Raw genomic sequence first — 24,255 nt, forward strand, 5'->3', positions numbered from 1 at the left:
CCGAAATGACATCATATACCCTCTTGGATTAAGAAGGGTGTAAGTTGCACTAGTTATTTGGAGGTGAAGAGGCTTGCTCTGGATGGAGTAGCTTGGCAAGCTGAATCAAATCAGTCTCTGAACTGAAGACAACAACAATAACAATCAATAACAACATCCCTCTCAAGCTGTGAAGTTTCATTTCATTTCCTCCTCACCAATTGGGTGTTTCACTTTTTTTTGTCACGCAGTGTACCATTTCAGCACAGATGTACGAGTACTAGCCACTGTTTGTAGTGAACCATATTACATGATCTCCCATCCCCTGACAATCTCATTGTCTCAAAGCGAAGAAACATTATAGTCATCAAAAATATTCTATCCTCCGCAACATTAAAAATTAATTGTAAGAAGTGGTTTGGTTTCATCTGTCTGATGTGGAAGCCCTTGTGAAACAGTTGCAATAAATGGCAAATGTAAGGCACAGGTGGAATTCCATTAAGAGTCATGAATGATGCATTGTCAATACTACTTGCTACCACTAAGTTCATAAATCCTTCCCAAGAAAATATTGGTACATAATTGGTACATAGATAGGAGCTGTCAAGAACTGCAAGCGAAGTATGAGGTACATACGGAGCCGGTTTAACTCCAACAAATTTGCTGACTCTAAATGTTCCAAAAAACAACTTCATTTCTTTAAGGAAAACAGTCATACTAAATATTTGTTCTTAGTCTTAATAGCTACCAAACAGAGTGGCTATGTACCACCAAATTTTTTGGTTTGCTTCTAGATGAAAACTATAACTAGAACGCCCATACTGTACATCTCACAAATAGCCTGAACTCAATTTGTTTCATTTTACTTCTACTCTCAAACATGCACAGCATAGAATATGCCAAGAGTTGAATTTTTTCATGTTTTTACTCCACAGTTGCATACTGGATCACATTTGGAGACGTGGTAAAACAAATCTCAAAACAATTTTCACCTTGCAATAGTGAAGTGCGAAAATATTTGTAAAACATTCCGAATTACACTTTTCAAACAACCATTTCTGCAACTAAATTAATTTTCGTAGCCATGTCTCTCCATCCAAAAAGGGTAATCAGCTTGACAAGCTGCCTGTTAGTACATATCTGGTGTGCATGATTGCGTTGGTTAATGAGGGATTGGGAGCTGCTTAATTTTACATAATCCCATATATGATCATTTATTGTTGATTTTTGTTATATGAGATCCCATTAGCTCATCAGATACTTTTACTTATCGTATCACAGGAGCATTCTATGTTATTTTATGCTATTTCATATTTGGCGTGTACTGCTTAGTGAAAAATTGATGACTATGAATGCTGGGTTACTCTGTTTGCTTTTCTCGATTAGGACATGACTTGATTTTATTGCACCTGATGATGCAGCTAAAATGCTGTGAAACTGATCATGCCTATAAATAAAGGACCGACAGTCAATCGGTCTTATCTTCAGAATGATAAATGCAGGCTGTGACTGCCTTGATTAAAAAGTCTGCTGCATAGGTATCTTTCAGTTAACCAGTTTCAATTATAGTGAGTCGCCATTAACATTAAAAAACTAGAAAAGACAAAAATGCAAAATTACTGTCAAACTTAAACAATTACAAAAATACTATAACTTTTGGTAGAATATCATCAGTAATAGTATTTTGTCTGTTTGGTCCACTTTGTTTAAAATGAATAATTTGGTTTTATGTATGTTTACTTTTAAGTTGCCTCTTTCAAAGTGAGCTCTTGCCTTTTTGTTAAAGTTTTCTCTCTTCAACTAGGCTGGGCTCACTGTCAGCATAGCAGTCACCAGATGTATCATCTGCATATGTAGTGATCAATTTGCTTATTTTCAAGAGAAATTGGGAAATTATTTACATAGCATATGAATAGGACTGGACCTAAAATGAAGCCCTGAGGAACACTAAAATTTATCTTCCTTATACTTGACGTTTTCCTCTCCAGTATTTCTATATTAGTGTGTATAGTCTCTGTGCACTGCTGTCTACCCTTTAAATATATTTCTAGCAATTGCATGAGTTCTCCAGTGACACCACTCTTTGCAATTTCTGATAAGAGCATGTAATGATGTGCTGTATCAAAAGCCCTTGAGAGGTCCAGTAATACTCCTGCTGCTTGGGATTTTTCATTAATTTTTTTTTGAGTACATGATGGACAGACTGTACTGCTGCTGACATAGTACTTTGATCTCTTCTGAAACCATGCTGGAAATCACTTAATGTGTCAACATTGTTGTAATGTTCCAAGATTTTTTAAATATTTCCTCTGTCAGTTTGCTGAAAGTTGAGATTAGGGCAATGCGCCCTTAGTTCTGCACATGCTTTATTTCCCCCTTTTTGTGTATTGGTTTAACTACAGCCAGTTTCAACTTTTCAGGGAACACACTTTATTTGAGAACACAGTTTATTAGATGTACTAGTGATTTCATTAGTTCATGTTTGCATTTCTTCAATAGATGTGGAGAAATTTCATTTCATCCTGCTGATATTTTGTTTCTGGGGCTATCAATAAGCTGCTGAATGTCATATGCGTTTACTGTGGATAGTATACTGCAGTTCTGATTGTTACTGGTCCCAAATGTGTGCCGTATATCCTGTTTCTTAAAGACATAATTTTCGACACTATCTATGAAGCAATTATTAAAAATATTGTTTACTGGAAGGGGATCAGAGATATCTTCATTATTCACAGTTAATTGTACTTTATTGATTTTAGTTTCTGTTTCATTGTTTCTGATTTTATTTACAACTGACCAGCAAGTCTTTGAAACATTATCTGAACCTCGTATCAGTTGACTGATTCTTTCTGATTTTATTCTCCTGACTTCTTTGCGGACTTATATTTGTACTGCTTGTAGAGTTCTTTATTTGACTCTGAGTTAATCAGTCTGTGTAAACTATACGTTTTCCATTTTTTCTTTCAGATCTTTTGTTTTAAAATCTAATGGCACGGGTTTTGAAGGTTGATTTTCCTGGATACTCAGTTTTTTAAATTCCATGGCTCCATTTAAGTGCTGTCAGAATTTCTGTGAACATGTTCCATTTATTGTTGACCCGAATGGTAGTTGTAACTGATTCCCATGGTTCCTGGCTTAAAGTACGTCATAGTGTAGCAATGTTTTTTTTTTTCAGATAGTATTCGTCTGTGATTGTACATTTTTGGTTTGTTTGAATTTTGTATTACCTTTTAGCACTAGTGTTTGGACTAAATGATCTGAGAGGTGATCATTTATGATGTCTGTTGAGATGATGTGGTCATAATTTGTGATAACATGATCACTTGAACTACTGTGTGTGTTAGCTATTCTGGTGGGTAATAGTCCAAGAAGATCTTTAGCCCCATACTTCTACAACCTGGCATTAATTTACAGGGTGTCCCACTAAAACCTCCCTGATTTCAAGGACCCAGGAGAGAAAACCCACAGTAGATACGACAATGAAAAATGCACCACATTGTAGATCATCTCAAAGAATTTATATTCCCGCATTAGAAGTGCCAAATATCATCGCCAGAGCGTAGCATGGTCGTGTGAAGTGAAAATGGAGACTCCACTGCAGCGCGAGCAAGCATAGTGTGGTTTGCAGAAACAAAATCGCCGATTACTGTACAAAGAAATTGTCGTCTTGTGTATGAATGTGATAAACCTGATGTGGAAACAATTAAGGAGTGGTATAGGAAGTTTCTGGCAACAGGAAGTGTTCAGAAACATTCTGGCGGTGCACATTACGGAGTTTCAGAAGGGACAGTGAACATCTGACAAACATTTCTCAGAAGCCCACAGAAGTCAATTTGTCAAGCATCTAGGCAAACTGATTTACCTCGATCAACACTGCATGGTGTAGTTCACCAGTGTCTTCATGTGTGTGCTTACAAAGTGCAAATTCTGCAACATCAGACGCCGAATGACAAACCACGCTGACAACAATTGGCTGTGGATATGCTGCAGCATATTGATATGGATGCCAGCTTCCTGGAAAGATGTTTATTCTCAGATGAGGCAACCTTTCATCTATCAGGAATGGTTAATAGGCATAATGTTTGGATCTGGGGTTCACAAAATCCGCACGTTGTCATTGGATATGTTCGTGATAGCCCTAAACTAAATGTCAGGTTCGGGCTAATGCATGACAGGATTGTTGGACCATTCTTTTTTGCAGAACAAACAGTGAATGGGTCAGTGTATCTGGACATGTTGGAGCAGTTTGTGTACCCTCAGATACAAGACTTGCAGCCCAACAACATTTTTCAACAAGATGGAGCTCCGCCACATTGGTCAACGGCTGTTCGCAAGTTCCTGGATAGGAAATTTCCCAATAGTTGGTTGGAATGTGGAGGACCCATTGCCTGGCCACCACGTTTATCTGACATTACACCGCCTGATTTCTTCATGTGGGAATTCGTGAAAGACCGCGTGCATGCGAGCAAAGTGGACGATATTCCTAAGTTGGGACATCGTATCACTAATGTGATTGCAACAATAACAAAGGAAATGTTACAAAGAACTTGGCAAGAAATTGAATATAGACTTGATATTCTTCGTACTACAAATGGTTCACATGGAGAGGTGTATTGATGATAAATAAATAAATTCTTTGAGATGCTCTACAATGTGGTGCATTTTTCATTTTCGTATCTACTGTGATTTTTTCCCCCCTGGGTCTTTGAAATCACGTAGTTTTGAGAGGGACACCCTATACATAAAACTCCATCAAGTGATTTCAGAAAAGCATCAAAATTTCCACAGGTGGATCTATATACACTTATGACATAGAAAGGAACAGTGCAAAATATTGCAATTTCAAAATTTTTGCAACACAGAAATTGTTCCCCATGGCACTTTTTCCGTGGTGGTTATCAACTTAAATTTTTTTTAGCAGATGGTAACACCACCGCCTTTATTGTGTGTTCTACAGTAGAATATAGCTAGGTTGTAGCCTTCTAATTTGCAATATTGAACATTGTTCACTTTTTTCTGGTGTTCTGTAACTATTATTACATGTGTAGATAGTACTGTAATAAATGATTCAGAACCATCTATTCTGTCTCCTAAACCCTGAACATTATAATGCAAAAGTGATAAACTATTCTCATGTGGAATGAAGCCTGTTTGAGGCACATATGAAACACATACACCTGCATCTGGTGTTTGGTTTTTTGTCCTAAAAAAACATAGCTCTTGTCCAGCTGATGTATTGTTTTACTGACCTGGGAGTTCGTGGTTGATTCTCCCAAGTATTCATTAGTTTTGTCCTTGAGAGGGATGGCCTCTGTAGCACAACACTGCACATTCAATTTGCTGTTCACTACATCTTGGATCCTTGTTATATTTAAGTCCTCCCCATACTAGTCTGTTGAGATGTAAGCCATGGGAAATGTGGAATCTTCTTCCTACGCAGCTTATGGTCACAAAATGTAACATTTTTTAATCTTGCACATATATTTATGATCTTCGCACTTGTTTGTTTACACACAACCAGATTGGCAAGTCATGTAGCCCTCTTTTGAGTGAGATCACTAGGTCTTTCGTTTCATTTGTTCCCGCTAAGAACACGAAGATGTCTTTATTTGTTGTTGCTGTTTTCATGTCGTGGTTCATGGAAGTCGCTGCCTGAAATTTTGCGCTTGGTTTCACTACATTAGTTATTTTGTGATTGCTTCTAGACTGAAATTCGGGTAATTTCCAAAATTATTTGTATATCGAAGCTGCAGGCTCCAAACGATAGGTATCGAAAGTGTGATTCTAAATCGATCACGAAACATTATTGTGAAGTTCTTGTCAACATTGTTACACAATTCTGTAAATAATGAAGTCTAACAATGTCATTTTAATTATTCTGCAGCTACAATGCAACAAGGTTCTTTAATATGAAGTACCAAAGTTTAAAAGCTCAAAATTTCTGATTTATTTGATAGTCTGTCCAATAAATCGTGGCTTCATCCATGACCGATATGGTCATTTACTTTCATATTGCATTTTAGTTATGCTCTTTTGTATCTTCTGATCTTTCTTCACCCTCACTAAGTTCGCAGAACCAATTTAGTTACGCACTCTGTCTTCAGGCCATGAGTGGCCTACCGGTACCGTCCGACCGCCGTGTCATCCTCAGTGGAGGATGTGGATAGGAGGGGCGTTGGGTCAGCACACCGCTCTCCCGGTCGTAAGATGGTATTCTTGACTGAAGCCGCTACTATTCGGTCGAGCAGCTCCTCAATTGGCATCACGAGGCTGAATGCACCCCGAAAATGGCAACAGCACATGGCAGCTTGGATGGTCACCCATCCAAGTGCCGAATACGCCCGACAGCGCTTAACTTTGGTGATCTCACGGGAACCGGTGTATCCACTGTGGCAAGACCGTTGCCAATTTAGTTATGAGATTGTTACAACCAACATAAAAATTATTAAATGTGTGACTAAAATTTCGTAGGAACAAAATACAATGTGTGTTTAAACAATAAGGAAACAATTAGGTCAGTCACCACAAAATTAATTTTTTCGTTAATATTGTAAAAACAGAAAGTAATGAAAAGGTAGGAGGGAGGTCACAGGGGAACTAGGGCCTGGTTTGTCTTTTAATTTGTGTCCCTCCCCTGGCCAGCAATAGCACTTGCAAGAGATGAAATTATATTTTAACTAAGAGCTTATGTAAGATGAACATCAATAAAAGCAAACCAAGGATAATGGAGTGTAATTGAACTAAATCAGGTGATAGTGAGGAAACCATTAGGAAATGAGACACTAAAAGTAGCAGATGAGTTTTGTTATACGGGCAGGAAAATAACTGATTACAGTCGAAGTAGAAAGGATATAAAATGTAGACAGCCAATGTCAAGAAAAGCATTTCCTAAGAAGAGAAATTTGTTAACATCAAATATATAGACTATGTGTTAGGAAGTCTTTCCTAAAGGTATTTGTCTGGATTGTGGCATGTACAGAAGTGAAACTCTGATGATAAACAGGTTAGACAAGAAGAGAATAGAAGCTTCTGAAATGTGGTGCTACAGAAGAATGCTGTAGATTAGATGAGTAGATCACATAACTAATGAGGTGTTGAACACAATTTGGGAGAAAAAAAAATTGTGGCACAACTTGATTAAAAGAAATCAAGGAATCATCAATTTAGTATTTGAGGGAAGTGTGGGGGGTAAAATCACAGAGTGAGACCAGGAGATGAATACAGTAAGCTGATTCAGAATGATGTAGGTTGCAGTGAAGATGAAGCAGTTGCACAGAATAGAGTAGCATGGAGAGCAGCATCAAAACAGTCTTTGGACTGAATACCACAACAAAAACAACAACAACAACAACAACAACAGCAACAGCAGCTCAAGGAAGGCATTACACAAAGAATGTATAAATTTCTACATTTTGGCATGGGGCATTACTTGCAACAGATTTTCAAGATCTGCTGGGAGAAAAGGTCTCGTATCAAATTCTGAAAGACTTAATCTTAGTTGATCCTTTGTTAGAGCTTCAACTTCAACAAATCTAACTTTGTTTGCGTAAACAGATACTTTCACATGCAGTTACTTCCTAGACACTTTATGGATAAATTCGGGGTAAAAAATAAAACATTTTCATTTATGTCAATATTAACCATTTTATATATATATTTATAATGTATAAAAACACAAAACATAACATCTTTCTTTATATTAAAGTATAAAATTATGAGAGCTAAAAATTTACAGGTTAGCTTTTTTCTTTTTTACAAAAGAGAACACTGGGAAAACCTTACAATACATTACATTGTTACCTTACACACTTGTAATCAAACTTCATTCTTGTAATGTACATAAGTCATTTGTAAATACATTTGCATTTCTGCTCAACATTTGTACTTAAGACAATGGTCTTGTAAAATTAAAAGTAATTACTATTCTACATAGGTAATCACACTATACAAAACAAGAACAAATAATTTCACACACAACAGTACACAGAAATGTGAGTTGAATTTCACAGCCTTCGGATTGGTACAAAGTCATTAAAAATTTGACAAACATAAAACGAACATTTCTTGCTAATAGCAAATGTTATTCTTTGCTTCTGATAACAATTGCTCATTCAGCATAAGAAAATACATGACACGTTCCACTTTGGCACACAGAAATATGAAATCGGTTTCTCTGGAGACAAAAAAATTCCTCTTGTGATGTAAGGAAACTAAATCTTCCTCCACAGTACAACATGTCAATGAAAATACTGTGCAAACTAATATACAACACTTCTGACACTACTTATGAAAGTGAAATAAATAAACTTAATAAATGTAGCTAGGAAAACACTGATTATCCCTTGCGTGCGCGCGCACACACACACACACACACACACACACACACACACACACACACACACACACAACACTCAATTAAACATTACTTTAAACAATAAACACCTTTAATATCTAAAGAGGAAGCCAGTACATGAACCTCAATGGTTTAAACAGAGAGAGCATATTAAGATACCGCAAAGTTTGGAAATGGGATACAGTGCAGCATCAGAGCTTGTGACACATGTATGAGAAATTACCTCTTGAATTTTCACAATCAGAACAATGCAAATATAATGTCCTTCAATTGATACTTTGGTTGTTTATAATTACATATTTGACAAAGTGTAATGTCACAATTTTATATGATACATGAATGTTAGACAATCATTGTGTCCCACAATGTATAAGATGTGTAAAAATTAATTATTAATTTTGGAGTTAATGAAGGCCACTGAAGCAAGCCATGACTATGACTTACAATACTACACGATATCAGCATTAGAATCTCATCAGTTCAAACATAACAATTATTATTTGTGTAATTTATGTACTACCCAACCGCGATATTATTGCACTTGGCCTCCTGTGATGACCTTTATCAGAAATATACTGTGACGTTGCAGTAAACAAACAGTATCAACATTTCTTTTTACTGTTGTATACAATGTGGAGTCTGAATAGCTTCAAGAACAAGTCGTCTGGTTGTCAGAAAAGCAGAGCATATTCTGAAGGACTTCAAGTGCAAAAGTAAACTCATGAGCTGACTGAAATGCCCTCACACTCAGGTGCAATAACATTGTGGTTGACTTGTAGACCATACAGTTTACTTTCTTCTACTGAGGCTGCACTGTTTCACAGTACCATTCAAGCTGATAAGGGTTCTCTGAAGCACAGATGGCAAATTTGTGTTAAATATTAAAAATAAATTTTTGTTTACTTGTAGCTAAACTATTGCACTCTGTGTTTGACCAGTCAGAGAACTGTTTTAAGGACTCTGTAGCAGCTAATGAGGTAATGTAAGTAACTAATATATTTAAGTTCAGAGCAGTATTCCTTTTATGAATCACTATGGAAGTCAGGAAATTATCATCAACATACGACGAAAGTGGTAATGACAGATTTTGTTACCATTCAGTAAAACTCAATAGTAAAGAAAGCTTGTAGTTGGACTGTTCCCCATTTGTTGGGCACAAATTTACTCTGTGCCAAGAGTGTACACGTGGTGTTACATGAATAAACTCTTCAATGGAAAACTCACACTGAAGTTCAGAACATGATCAGTTCAAGAGAAGTCAGTGTGAAGAGAATAGTAACTTATTTGTGAGTGTAGAGACAGTTTTGCTGTAACTCCATAAAATTTGAGAGACAGCATTGATGTCAGTGTAGCTGAAGTCGTTTGGGAAATGACCATATCCTCCTTGGAATTTACTGAGGGTGTGATGCCCAACTACAATCAATCAATCACATCTAATTAAAGTTCGTTTTGGAATGCATACTTGTAAGAGAAAACAGTGCTAGGAATTTTTAAATATTGACATGATCTCTCTATATTCAGGTGAATGTTCTCTATAAATAATGCACTTGAAAGTACTATGGAAGGAGGCATGTGAAAATTTTGTGTTATGTAATGAATAATTTGTGATCTGTTCTTCAAACATTATCAGCATTTGTGGATTATAATATTAGCTGTCAACAACTCAGGGAATATATTTATAATAGCACCTATTGTTACAGAAATGAAAACCTTTGCATGCAATACAATTTATAAAATAATTTATGAGTCACATTTCATAAAGCAATGAATTAGTGAGTAGTAAAACACTTTTGTTGTGTGTGGTGTGCAAGTCTTACACAATGGAATGAGAGTTAAAACAAAAGTAAGTGATTGATACAGAACAATGTCAATATGACTAAATGCTTCCAGTTACCCAATCACACAATACTCTTACAAATGAGATTTCTTATCATATAACAGCACCAAACTTTGCATTTAAAAATGTCCAACAGCATAATGAGAACATATCATCTATCAGTCCCTACAAATGCCCTTTTCTTATTGTACCTTACAGTTTTTGCAACTATAAATATACAGCAGTAACGTGGTGTCCATTTTGTGTTATCACAAATGCACTTTTATTTCTAGCAGAAATTTTATGTTCTAGTCAGTATCTAGTTGGCTGTTTTATTGCACTTGCCATGTGCACTCCTATGCATATGGATGTTTGCATGCAAGAACATATGCATATTGTACAATAAAAAATTCTACAAAAAAAAATTAATCTCAACTCTACCTTTTTGAACACTGCCACTGTGATTTCTGTCTTCTCAGAACCTCACAATTACACTTTTCTGATATTAAACATGTAATTTCACATGCTTAATTTTAAAGAACTGAAAAAATAAAAAATACCACTGATGTACCAGCTCTGTAATTTTACCACTTAATCTTCTTAAACATCAACTTCACAGCACCAAATAAGCTCTAGTTGGAGCAACAGTCTCCTGCAAATTGTTAAGGAAAAAATTAATATTATATTAGAAATTGAGGGCAATATCTAATTTAATGGAATTGAATTTAAAGTTGAATACAGCAGATTAAAAGAAAAGACAGAGTTTCAGATCAAAAGTGTCATGAAAAATTCACAGAAGTAGAGATGAAAGATAGAGATATTTCTAAATGAAAACCAATGAAGACTTCATACACATATTAATGTCCCATTCTACCAGACTGCCATGCCCCTTTTAACAGTGAAATCTATGAAATGTTTCCTTTCTGCTGCTCCATTTACGCTAAAATTACGTGCTTCATAAAGAATAACCAAAAGAAATGAAAGAGAACTGCATCTAACAATCATACTCTTAATCAAATTCAGAGCAAGAAATTTGCTGTAGAAAGTTTTTGTATGGTATTTTTATAGCTCCTAATAATGGTATCTATGACTTGGATGGGAAAAAAAGAGAACTACTCGCCAGACAGCAGCAGAACAAAATACAAAGAAAGATGTCGATTTGTCTGATTTCACAGCTAGTGCTCTTCTTCAGGCTTAAGAGTAGAGAGGAGGAAAAGGGTCTGGAAAGTCTTAGTGATATAGTAAAAGTCACGCAGGACATTAAGTTAAAGACGACTTATCAAACAGAATGAGAGGAAAAAATAGACCACTGGTATAGAACACCATCTTTATAAAACTTCCTGGCAGATTAAAACTGTGTGCCCGACCGAGACTCGAACTCGGGACCTTTGCCTTTCGCGGGCAAGTGCTCAACCAACTGAGCTACCGAAGCACGACTCACGCCCGGTACTCACAGCTTTACTTCTGCCAGTACCTCGTCTCCTACCTTCCAAACTTTACAGAAGCTCTCCTGCGAACCAAGCAGAACTAGCACTCCTGAAAGAAAGGATATTGCGGAGACATGGCTTAGCCACAGCCTGGGGGATGTTTCCAGAATGAGATTTTCACTCTGCAGCGGAGTGTGCGCTGATATGAAACTTCCTGGCAGATTAAGGCAAAGGTCCCGAGTTCGAGTCTCGGTCGGGCACACAGTTTTAATCTGCCAGGAAGTTTCATATCAGCGCACACTCCGCTGCAGAGTGAAAATCTCATTCTGGAACCATCTTTATATTTTGTGGCAGAGATTTCATAAGCTGCCACAGCCAGACTGCACAAATTTCAAATGCTATCCTGTATCAATAATCCACTTCTCCCTCTCATCCTCTCCAGTAAGTCTCCCTTAACTTGGAATTCCGGATGACTTTTCCTATTTCACTAAACTCCTCTCAACCACACGCAGTGGTTAGCACACTGGACTCGCATTCGGGGGGACGACGGTTCAATCCCGTCTCCAGCCATCCTGATTTAGGTTTTCTGTGATTTCCCTAAATCGTTTCAGGCAAATGCCGGGATGGTTCCCTTGAAAGGGCACGGCTGACTTCCTTCCCAATCCTTCCCTAACCTTGACTGAGTCTTCTGAATCTTATTATAACTTCAGTGTATTGAAGGGTTGTTACTAATGATAATTGAAACAGATTTGTTTCCATCTTAAGTTGATGAAAAATTTCAACATTTGCTCAAAGATGCTGAATAGGAAAATATGCAAACAAGTTGCTCCATACATGAGAGTAAAATGGGATAAGTGTGGGGGAATCGGAAGCACATGGAAGCTGACTAGGAAGCTAACAACAATGGAAGAGAGGGAATGAAGAAAAGAAATAAAGAAGAGATGGAAGGAAGAACAGAAGGCATATTTAAAACATGCCATTGTTGAAATAATTGGAGATGAAGCATACAACACAAACTCCTCAAATTCATATGTGTATAGGTTAGGAGAGGTAATGACACTGTCCAGCATTCACTTGGAGAGGTTTAAGGAAACCAAGGACAACTTGTCTCAGGTCGGTGAGATGGGAATTTCAGCTCTGTTGTTCTTGAATATCAGTCCAATCCATTAACTACTGAGCAGCCTCACTTGGTTAAGAAGGTAACAGGGCTCTGAAAAGTGTGGATCTTAACCCTTTAGCTGCTTCTGACACATATATCGGTAACATACTTGCACGCTCTTTTTGCTGACAATGTGTGTATGCGGCAGCAGTCGACAGTGGCATGAGCATGAATGTTGGATGTGTGTGTTTCAATGTTTTATTGCAACATACATACACAAGTTGAACTACAGCACATCACGTTTGTTAGTCGTACTAATAACTTCATAATACTGCTCTCAGATGTCAAAAGATGCTATTCTTATTTGCCTTTTGCAACTTTTGGTGATATTATAGAGTTTAAATGTGTACTAAACACTTAGAAAATGTGCAAATGTGGGCTGTCGAAGGCGGAAGTAGAAAGGTTGCTTATGAACAGTGGCAGTAAGACTGAAATCAATTTTATTTCATCTTCTAATGAGGATTTTGACCCTTAGCAACTCAGGGCTGAGAAAATTGTTTTTCATGTTTGATGTGTTCGCCTTCCATAAAAGAAACTATGATTATGACAAAGGACAGATGACAGCACAGAGCAGTCCCCTTCAGTGAAAAGAAAAGGCAAGTCTTTGGACAATTTTCAATGGCAGAGAAAGGAAATGTGTCTTGTGATACATAAGTCTGACTCATTAGATTCGGGTGTAAAACTTGCACTTGCAGGCAGTTGTAGTGTCTTGGAAATTTTCGATAAATCTATTTGTGTCTAATACAGTTTCACTTATACTACTACACAACACGAACAAGTATCATAAATACCCTGTGTAGAACATTATTATTCATGGGAATAGTTGTGTAAATGCTTCGAGAGATGTGTGTGTGGATGAAATGTACTGTTTACTGGTAGTAACCCTGATTCTGTCACACAATGACAAGTTGAACATGTCAAAATACTGGTCATGAGCTGCTCTTCATACTTTAATTTTTTGCAAAATAATGTTTCAAGTCAGGTATTAGCTGTTGGTCCATATGCTTCATTTTTGTGACAGTAACATTTCTTCTCAGGGTGACAGACTGTTCACAATATGGTCTGTAATAGTGTATGTGAAAGAAGAGTTTGGATTTACTCTCACACCATTTCAAAATGTGTGTGCTGACGAAAGCCTTCTCCTGTTCAAAGCGTGCCTCTTTTTCAAACAGTACATTCCGTCAAAAAGAAGACTTCTGGAATAAAAATGTTTGCTCTGTGTGACTGTGAAACTGGATTTCTTAGTTTCCACTGGTGCAACAAATGAAATAGAAACTAGCAAAGATTATTTGGGAAAATCAGGCAATATAGTGACAATGCTTCTGGAACCTCATCTGGGAAGAGGGCACCCATTTTTTGTTGACAACTGATACACAAGTCCAGTATTTGCATGACAGAAGAATTAATGCATTAGATACAGTTCGTATGTATAGAAAGAACATGCAAAATCTTGAACAAAAAAGGAGAAATGGAAGTAAAGTTGACGAGCACGCTACTGGTAATGAAATGGTGTGACAGGAGAGATGTATGCTTGTTGACTACATCATACAGCTGAAATGGCATCAACAGCAAAAAGGAACTATCAAAAAGATCTCGAAGAACTCAAACCAAAATCCATGTTGGATTATAATCAATCAATACGAGCAGTAGAAAAGTGTGACATGATACTAAGTACAACTGAATGTGTACGAAAAACCAATTCTCTTTTCACTTTCTAGACTTTTACTAAATTCCCAGGTTTCGTACAAAGCTCACACATGGAAAAATCTGTCAATGCTGAAGTTTAATGCGAGTCATATTCAAGAATTTTTAGAAACATACTATCACAAAACAACAAAATCTGGAGGCTGCTGATGAGAAGAGGAAAACCCCCTTGTGACTACAAGGAAGACACATTCCAAGCACACTGCCGAATCATCTCAAAAAGGAAGGCACCACATGAGAAGATGTGTTGTTTGCAGTAAGAGAAACAAGTGAAGGGATTCATGGAATTGTTGCAAAAGATGTGATGTTGGACTGTATTTTGTTCCATGCTTCGAAATGTATTGCACCAGAAAGAATTTATGAAATGTATTGTTACCTTCATATTTATTATTACCCTATATATATATATATAATAGAGGGAAACATTCCACATGGGAAAAATATATCTAAAAACAAAGATGATGTGACTTACCGAACGAAAGTGCTGGCAGGTCGATAGACACACAAACAAACACAAACACACACACAAAATTCAAGCTTTCGCAACAAACTGTTGCCTCATCAGGAAAGAGGGAAGGAGAGGGAAAGACGAAAGGATGTGGGTTTTAGGGGAGAGGGTACGGAGTCATTCCAATCCCGGGAGCGGAAAGACTTACCTTAGGGGGAAAAAAGGACAGGTATACACTCACACACACACACATATCCATCCACACATATACAGACACAAGCAGACATATAAAACCCACATCCTTTCGTCTTTCCGTCTCCTTCCCTCTTTCCTGATGAGGCAACAGTTTGTTGCGAAAGCTTGAATTTTGTGTGTGTGTTTGTGTTTGTTTGTGTGTCTATCGACCTGCCAGCACTTTCGTTCGGTAAGTCACATCATCTTTGTAGACACACACACAAAAGTGTGGCACTGCCTGTCATGCTTTCCTTGTACACTGTTTATGTAGTTCTACTCGGAACTTGTCAATGGAATTTGGAATACATGTCGCTGTTTCTGAAAACTGTGTTCTCATGAAAACTTGTTAATTACATATATCAATTTCAAACCAGCAAATGGTAATTACAAGGTTCAAATGTGTTGGCAGCACTGAGTGAAATTACTTCCCTGCACCATTTCTCATCTCACAGTGGTCACAATGCTCCTTCAACAGTAACAGCAATATCAATGTGGCACTAAAGGCGAGCCACACTGCATGCCAAAAAGGTCTTGCACAGCCACGAATGCTGCGAGACGTCCAGCTGTGCATGCAAGCTGTCGCGCTACTGCAAAGAGCTCTGCAGTGAATGGGTTAAATATGTTCCTTACATGAATATATTATTCTAACTTAATAATTATGACACCACCAACTACACAGACTAAGAGATTAACAGTAGAGAGGTATATAAAAAGTAGAGATTATTGTAGATTATGTATCAGAACCGCATTATTCATTTGTGATATTTTGACTTTCTACACTTTTCACCCCATGAACCATGGACCTTGCCGTTGGTGGGGAGGCTTGCGTGCCTCAGCGATACAGATGGCCATACCGTAGGTGCAACCACAACGGAGGGGTATCTGTTGAGAGGCCAGACAAACGTGTGGTTCCTGAAGAGGGGCAGCAGCCTTTTCAGTAGTTGCAGGGGCAACAGTCTGGATGATTGACTTATCTGGCCTTGTAACATTAACCAAAACAGCCTTGCTGTGCTGGTACTGCGAACGGCTGAAAGCAAGGGGAAACTACAGCCGTAATTTTTCCCGAGGGCATGCAGCTTTACTGTATGATTAAATGATGATGACGTCCTCTTGGGTAAAATATTCCGGAGGTAAAATAGTCCCCCATTCGGATCTCCGGGTGGGGACTACTCAGGAGGACGTCGTTATCAGGAGAAAGAAAACTGGCGTTCTACTGATCGGAGCGTGCAATGTCAGATGCCTTAATCGGGCAGGTAGGTTAGAAAATTTAAAAAGGGAAATGGATAGGTTAAAGTTAGATATAGTGGGAATTAGTGAAGTTTGGTGGCAGGAGGAACAAGACTTTTGGTCAGGTGAATACAGGGTTATAAATACAAAATCAAATAGGGGTAATGCAGGAGTAGGTTTAATAATGAATAAAAAAATAGGAGTTCGGGTAAGCTACTACAAACAGTATAGTGAACACATTATTGTGGCCAAGATAGACACAAAGCCCGCGCCTACTACAGTAGTACAAGTTTATATGCCAACTAGCTCTGCAGATGATGAAGAAACAGATGAAATGTATGATGAGATAAAAGAAATTATTCAGGTACTGAAGGGAGACGAAAATTTAATAGTCATGGGTGACTGGAACTCGTCAGTAGGAAAAGGGAGAGAAGGAAACATAGTAGGAGAATATGGATTGGGGGGAAGAACTGAAAGAGGAAGCTGTCTGGTAGAATTTTGCACAGAGCATAACTTAATCATAGCTAACACTTGGTTCAAGAATCATAAAAGAAGGTTGTATACATGGAAGAATCCTGGAGATACTAAAAGGTATCAGATAGATTATATAATGGTAAGACAGAGATTTAGGAACCAGGTCTTAAACTGTAAGACATTTCCAGGGGCAGATGTGGATTCTGACCACAATCTATTGGTTATGAACTGTAGATTAAAACTGAAGAAACTACAAAAAGGTGCTAATTTAAGGAGATGGGACCGGGATAAACTGACTAAACCAGAGGTTGTAGAGAGTTTCAGGGAGAGCATAAGGGAACAATTGACAGGAATGGGGTACAGAAATACAGTAGAAGAAGAATGGGTAGCTCTGAGGGATTAAGTAGTGAAGGCAGCAGACGATCAAGTAGGTAAAAAGACGAGGGCTAATAGAAATCCTTGGGCAACAGAAGAAATATTGAATTTAATTGATGAAAGGAGAAAAATAAAAATGCAGTAAATGAAGCAGGCAAAAAGGAATACAAACGTCTCAAAAATGAGATCGACAGTAAGTGCAAAATGGCTAAGCAGGGATGGCTAGAAGACAAATGTAAGGATGTAGAGGCTTATCTCACTAGGGGTAAGATAGATACTGCCTACAGGAAAATTAAAGAGACCTTTGGAGAGAAGAGAACCACTTGTATGAATATCAAGAGCTCAGATGGAAACCCAGTTCTAAGCAAAGAAGGGAAGGCAGAAAGGTGGAAGGAGTATATATAGAGGGTTTATACAAGGGCGATGTACTTGAGGACAATATTATGGAAATGGAAGAGGATGGAGATGAAGACGAAATGGGAGATAAGATACTGCGTGAAGAGTTTGACAGAGCACTGAAAGACCTGAGTCGAAACAAGGCCCCGGTAGTAGACAACATTCCATTAGAACTAATGACAGCCTTGGGAGAGCCAGTGATGACAAAACTCTACCATCTGGTGGGCAAGATGTATGAGACAGGCGAAATACCCACAGACTTCAAGAAGAATATAATAATTCCAATCCCAAAGAAAGCAGGTGTTGACAGATGTGAAAATTACCGAACTATCAGTTTAATAAGTCACAGCTGCAAAATACTAACGTGAATTCTTTACAGACGAATGGAAAAACTGGTAGAAGCGGACCTCGGTGAAGATCAGTTTGGATTCTGTAGAAATGTTGGAACACGTGAGGCAATACTAACCTTACGACTTATCTTAGAAGAAAGATTAAGAAAAGGCAAACCTCCGTTTCTAGCATTTGTAGACTTAGAGAAAGCTTTTGACAATGTTAACTGGAATACTCTCTTTCAAATTCTGAAGGTGGCAGGGGTAAAATACAAGGAGCGAAAGGCTATTTACAATTTGTACAGAAACCAGATGGCAGTTATAAGAGTGGAGGAGCATGAAAGGGAAGCAGTGGTTGCGAAGGGAGTGAGACAGGGTTGTAGCCTCTCCCCAATGTTATTCAATCTGTATATTGAGCAAGCAGTAAAGGAAACAAAAGAAAAATTCGGAGTAGGTATTAAAATAAATGGAGAAGAAATAAAAACATTAAGGTTCGCCGATGTCATTGTAATTCGGTCAGAGACATCAAAAGGACTTGGAAGAGCAGTTGAACGGAATGGACAGTGTCTTGAAAGGAGGATACAAGATGAACATCAACAAAAGCAAAACGAGGATAATGGAATGTAATCAAATTAAATCGGGTGATGCGGAGGGAATTAGATTAGGAAAAGAGACACTTAAAGTAGTAAAGGAGTTTTGCTATTTAGGGAGTAAAATAACTGATGATGGTCGAAGTAGAGAGGATATAAGAAGTAGATTGGCAATGGGAAGGAAAGCGTTTCTGAAGAAGAGAAATTTGTTAACATCGAGTATAGATTTAAGTGTCAGGAAGTTGTTTCTGAAAGTATTTGTATGGAATGTAGCCATGTATGGAAATGAAACATGGACGATAAATAGTTTGGACAAGAAGAGAATAGAAGCTTTCGAAATGTGGTGCTACAGAAGAATGCTGAAGATTAGATGGGTAGATCACATAACTAATGAGGAGGTATTAAACAGAATTGGGGAGAAGAGGAGTTTGTGGCACAACTTGACAAAAAGAAGGGACCGGTTCGTAGGACATGTTTTGAGGCATCAAAAGATCACAAATTTAGCATTGGAGGGCAGCGTGGAGGGTAAAAATCGTAGAGGGAGACCAAGAGATGAATACACTAAGCAGATTCAGAAGGATGTAGGTTGCAGTAAGTACTGGGAGATGAAGAAGCTTGCACAGGATAGAGTAGCATGGAGAGCTGCATCAAACCAGTCTCAGGACTGAAGACCACAACAACAACAATACTTTTCACTCTTTTTTTCTGCCCTGCCTCTTTGAATTATGCGTTTCCCTTTCAATTTTATTATAATTGGATTAACACTTTTGCTCCAGCACCTTGTACTTTGGGTTTAATAGGAATTTACAATAGAAAAGCAGCCTCCTGCTAATAAGTTACATACCCATACTTCACAGAAGATGAAAGAAGTAATTGTCAGTTAGGTATACTGCAAGTCTTTCTTAAGATACTGTTGTCCATACGTCCAAAACTAGCAGCAAGTAACAGGTAGTTGTCATCGCCAATTGGTGCTTGCCTAGAAAAACAAAGCCCAAAATTTACTGTGGTGTGCGCAAGCAGCAACATTTCAAATGATCAACATAAAAATATAAATCAAAATAAGTATTGAATGAATAAAGTGAATATGTAAGGGTATATCTGAAATGGCAAACAAAATGCTTGAAATATCAGATAGGAAATAAATACTAAATTCAGGAATTCCACATATGTGCTTCTCCAGGGGCAAACAACTTGGAGAAAATTCTACTCAAAACAGAATTTTTAGGTTTTTGAATTACTGCAATCTCTAATATTTTCTTTATCATCTTATCTTTTTATCTGAGAAATAATGGACTTCTTCCAAATAGTTTCTACGTATAGTGTCCAAACAGTACACAAGTAACGAGTGCAAAACAGTTATCAACTTACTTGCTCCCATACTTAGTTTCACGAGCCAAAGATCTTAAGTAATTTCGATGTTCTTGTTCCAATTCATAAGCAGCTTCACAGATTTGTGTCAGTGTCTTGAAACATGACTGGACATCTTCAATAACAAAATTTGGCAAGAAACACAGATCACCAGTATATACAGCTTGACATTCACAGGACTCTGTAACAAAAGCAGTCCAAGTTTAACCAAAAGACTCCAAGTGCATAAATACCCAAAACAAATGGGGTGTATATTGTGCTAAAGCAAACACAAATAAAAAGAAAGCTGTGTATGTATTTCAATTCCCCATCTGGTTAGTGCAGACTCTTAACACGAATCAGACTGAACAATTACTGCAAATTATGTTTGAAAACCAAGAGTAACAAAAAATTATTTTTAGTATGTGTATGTACCAGTAACACATTAAACAAATACACATTACTCCCAACCAGGAAAAAAACTTTTATATATCAACAGCAAAAGTACAGATAAGGCGGGGAGAAATATGGAACACTAAAGTTTCTGTAAGATACCAAGTGAAAAACCTATCAAGTGAAAGCAATACTGAACGTCAGCTAATGGGATGGTAACCTGAAAACAGTGTTGAGATGTAAGGCAGGAAAACAACACAGCAGCGCAGTTTATTTTATGAAATCCTTAATATTTATCGATAAACTATGAAGGCTGAAGACAATTTCATTAGTGTACTGGAAAAGCTATTCATTTTTGCAGTTTATATTCCATGGCATACCTGCACTCTTTACCTGTCTTTTTAAACAAATTTATGTACAAATTCGACGTCAAATTTTTATATAGATATAATACTTGACTCTGCATAAAGTTTAGTACTTCTGAAGTATTATCGAAAGAACTGAATTAAAAGAATGTTTCCAAGTGTTTGGGAATTGAAGGGTACAGGGAAAAAGAAAGAGTGTCCAAAAAATTTAAAATAAGATATTAGTATACTGCTTGCTTCTCAGTCCACTGTTGCATCTTGCTATATAGTACAAGGGAAAAACACAACATTGACCAAGTTACAGATGATTAAAGAATTCATGTACAATGGATCACATGACAAGAGTCAATCTGTATTACGGCAATAAAGAACACTGTCCGTTAAGGTACAATTGGCGCATGTGCGCACTGTGTTCCGATTCAGGGTCTACCGTCAGTATGTTTGAGGTTACAGCTTCTGATTAATTTGATTCACAATGTGTTATTGTGTTTCTTGGTTAATAGTTTTTCATTCATTGCAGCTTGGATTCTTTCTGCAATAATGTTGGGTGATGAATTTCAACTTCCTTTAATTGAAGGAAGTAACAAACATGTAACTGCTAATGATGAAAAAAAAAAATTGTAAAGACACAGTCGCCTCAGTAATGTTGGAAAAAAGCTACGCACCTCTTCATTTGAGACTGGAGCTCATGTTGACAATATGAATGCCAAGTATTTTTCTAGTAATGAATGGCATTACCTATTAACACAAAATGATCTTGGGTGTGATGCTGTTACTGATGCACAAAACAGTTATTAATCAAGCTTTATATCAGTGCATCTTGTAGCACATCACAGACCCAGGCAGAATGAAGATGCTAGGTTAAATGACAGCTCCAACAGCTAGCAAGTTAGGGTGACAAGGGACAGTGAAGCAGTAGAGGTACCAGTTTGTTTCAAAGCATTCCAGTCACTCTTTAGGATTAAACTTTCCACTTACACACAATTAAATCATCTTTAAGAAAAACTGGCAAGTCACCAGCTGATGGACGAGGAAAGCACACTAACTGACATCATAAGCTTGCCGAACAGACTTGTGAAGCAGTAATGTAATTTTTTAGTGCCTTAGAAGGAATTTACCACATTACAGCTTAAAACTCTCCCAAAAAGTGTATCTTCGAGAAGAATCTCCTTAACATTTTTCTGACCAAATATCCAGACATTCATATTTTTTTATAAAACATTCAGACACATTTTTGTCTCAAACTTCAACATCACTTTCAGCTGCCCTTAAACCGAAGCATGTAGATGGTGAGAGCAGAAAGCTAAAATAATTGAGATACAGAACCTCAAGAAAGCTGACTGGTTCTACAGAAAGGAAAGAGTGCCAAAAAGAAGGTAAACATCTACTGAGGCCACTGCAACAGACTGTGGTAAAAACCTCCTACAATGAATACAGCCTCTAGTGAGGTGAACTTCACATAGATTTCTTTCTGCATTTTCAATGTCCATATTTATCAACTAGCTCATCAAATATGTACATCCATAAGCAAACCATGGCATCAATTATGTACATCTATGACCAGCCTGTGGTGAAGAAGGGATCACATGCTGCTGAAACAATGCTCTGTAATTTTTCCTACAATTACCTGAACAGAAAGGTTCATGTCTTCACTGACTCGTGTGGGGGGCAAAATGAAAACATCCATTATTCCATTACTGCACTACATGACCGTTGAATTAATGCATTCTGAGAAGATGACTTTTACATATCCAGTCTGTGACCATTCTTTCATGGAGCCAGATAAAAATATGGCACAGATTCCCAAGTGTGCAAAGGTTGAAACTCCTGACAGCCAGAGAGAAGGGATTGTAGGGGCAGAGTCAAGTGATATCCATTTATTGCTCTCTCATGTGAATGGAGCATGAAAGCTGGAGTAAATTTCTTTCTTCCAAGTCAGACAGGAAAAGCTTTCTTATGCTGTTAGGCCAGTGAAGCAGTTATGATTCCTTCAAGCAAAATTAAAAATCATTGAAAAAAGAGACATTTATTCTTTGTAGCATGGACAAAGCATCAACGGAAGAAGCAGACCATTCTACAACATTTTCAGGACCCTGAGCAGCTCTACCATGCACCTATTATTCTGCCAAATAAAAGTCCAAGGACTTGCAGATCCAATAAAATTGTGTGAAGACAAGGAGTCCTGAGAGTACTATAGGTTGGATTACCATCTGAACAAGATACCTACTTGCAGATCCAATAAAATTGTGTGAAGACAAGGAGTCCTGAGAGTACTATAGGTTGGATTACCATCTGAACAAGATACCTACATCGATGAAAGCAATTTTTAAGGGGAATGTCATTTTATTACACACATTTCCTGAACTTTGATTATAACAGGTCAAAATCTTTATAAACATAAATATTTGTTGTCAACAAAAAAACAACACTCATAAATAGTGTTATAAGAAGATCTGATTTGTTTACTGCAAACTTCAGAGGAAACACCAACACAGTCCAGTCATTATTTACTTATGTAACTAATTATGGTGGTAAAATATACTTTCAGGGATAAACAAGAAAGAATTCAACTCAAGTTTAAAAGTACTGTTGAATGAAGAGGTCCAAATGTAACTGAGTTTAGCTCTTGAAAGTCATGTCTCTTGTCCTGAAAAATTTCAGTTTTTGAGCTCTATTGTTTTTTTCCCCCTGGCTCTTCAACTGTAATTAAGTTGTCTATGGACATAATGGCATGTGTACATTTTGCATGGTAATATTTTGTCAGCTGTGGAAGGTCCACATTTGTCCCTTCTTTCACCATCATTTTTGAAATATTAACCCTTCTCCTACAAACCAGTCATAGGCAGTCACCCCTACAAAGCCTGTATTGCCAAGCCAAAATCTGATGCAAAGTTGGATCACATTGCTTTTCTCTGAACTTTTACTGGTAACTGTGAAGTTTCTCTCAACAACCACAAGTTATGAGTTTTGATAAAGTCCCAAGTTACGAGTTTTGATGAGGTCATAGGATGGAATTGGCTTCTCTTCCTTTTATAATGAATCACCCTGGCAAGCACGTGGACTTACTTGTAAAAACAAATGTTGAAATGGCACGAGGAACATAAAAAAAAACAAAAACACAAGGATAAACTACATCACACCTGAGAACAGGCAATGAGAAGAAGTAGATCAGCTGAGCCGGTAAAATAATTTCACATATTTCTGGTAGATTAAATGAACTAGCCATTTCCTACAGAATTATGGTCTAAATCACAATACTTTTTAATACTTTAGAAGGAAGTCATAATCACGCACAGGAAATACATAAGTAATGACAACCACTGTCTTGAAGACAGGGGCATGCTAGTTATACATTTTTCTACACGGCACTGTTACTTAATAACCCTGTGGATCAAATAACCAAGTATTTTCTGCAAGAGAATTCAATGTGATTTTATTTGTTAGGACAGTGTTCTGCTCATGGGTGATTTTAATGCCAGGATGTGAAATCGAACAGAAGGGTATGAAAAGGTTATGGGTAAATTTGGAGACGATATGGAAGCCAACAGGAACGGGAAAAACCTCTTTGATTTCTGTGCCAGTATGGGCTTAGTAATCACTAACTCCTTTTTTAAACATAAGAACATTCACCGGTATACT

General features: G+C 37.4%; 1 protein-coding gene across 1 annotated transcript in view; it reads right to left on the bottom strand.

Annotated features, from left to right (window-relative positions):
- Window positions 1–8,940: 8,940 nt before the first annotated feature.
- LOC126237142 (GTPase-activating protein) overlaps window positions 8,941–24,255 on the bottom strand; it is a 157,415-nt gene continuing 142,100 nt past the window's right edge. The window contains exons 18-20 of the mRNA XM_049946973.1: window positions 19,880–20,060; window positions 19,356–19,487; window positions 8,941–10,800 (exon numbers count right to left, since the gene is read on the bottom strand). Of these exons, the coding sequence (XP_049802930.1) occupies window positions 19,388–19,487; window positions 19,880–20,060 (281 nt within the window). The 3' untranslated portion in view covers window positions 8,941–10,800; window positions 19,356–19,387. The remainder of the gene's footprint in view (window positions 10,801–19,355; window positions 19,488–19,879; window positions 20,061–24,255) is intronic.

The sequence above is a fragment of the Schistocerca nitens genome, chromosome 2 (assembly GCF_023898315.1).
Source record: "Schistocerca nitens isolate TAMUIC-IGC-003100 chromosome 2, iqSchNite1.1, whole genome shotgun sequence".
Taxonomy (NCBI): domain Eukaryota; kingdom Metazoa; phylum Arthropoda; class Insecta; order Orthoptera; family Acrididae; genus Schistocerca; species Schistocerca nitens.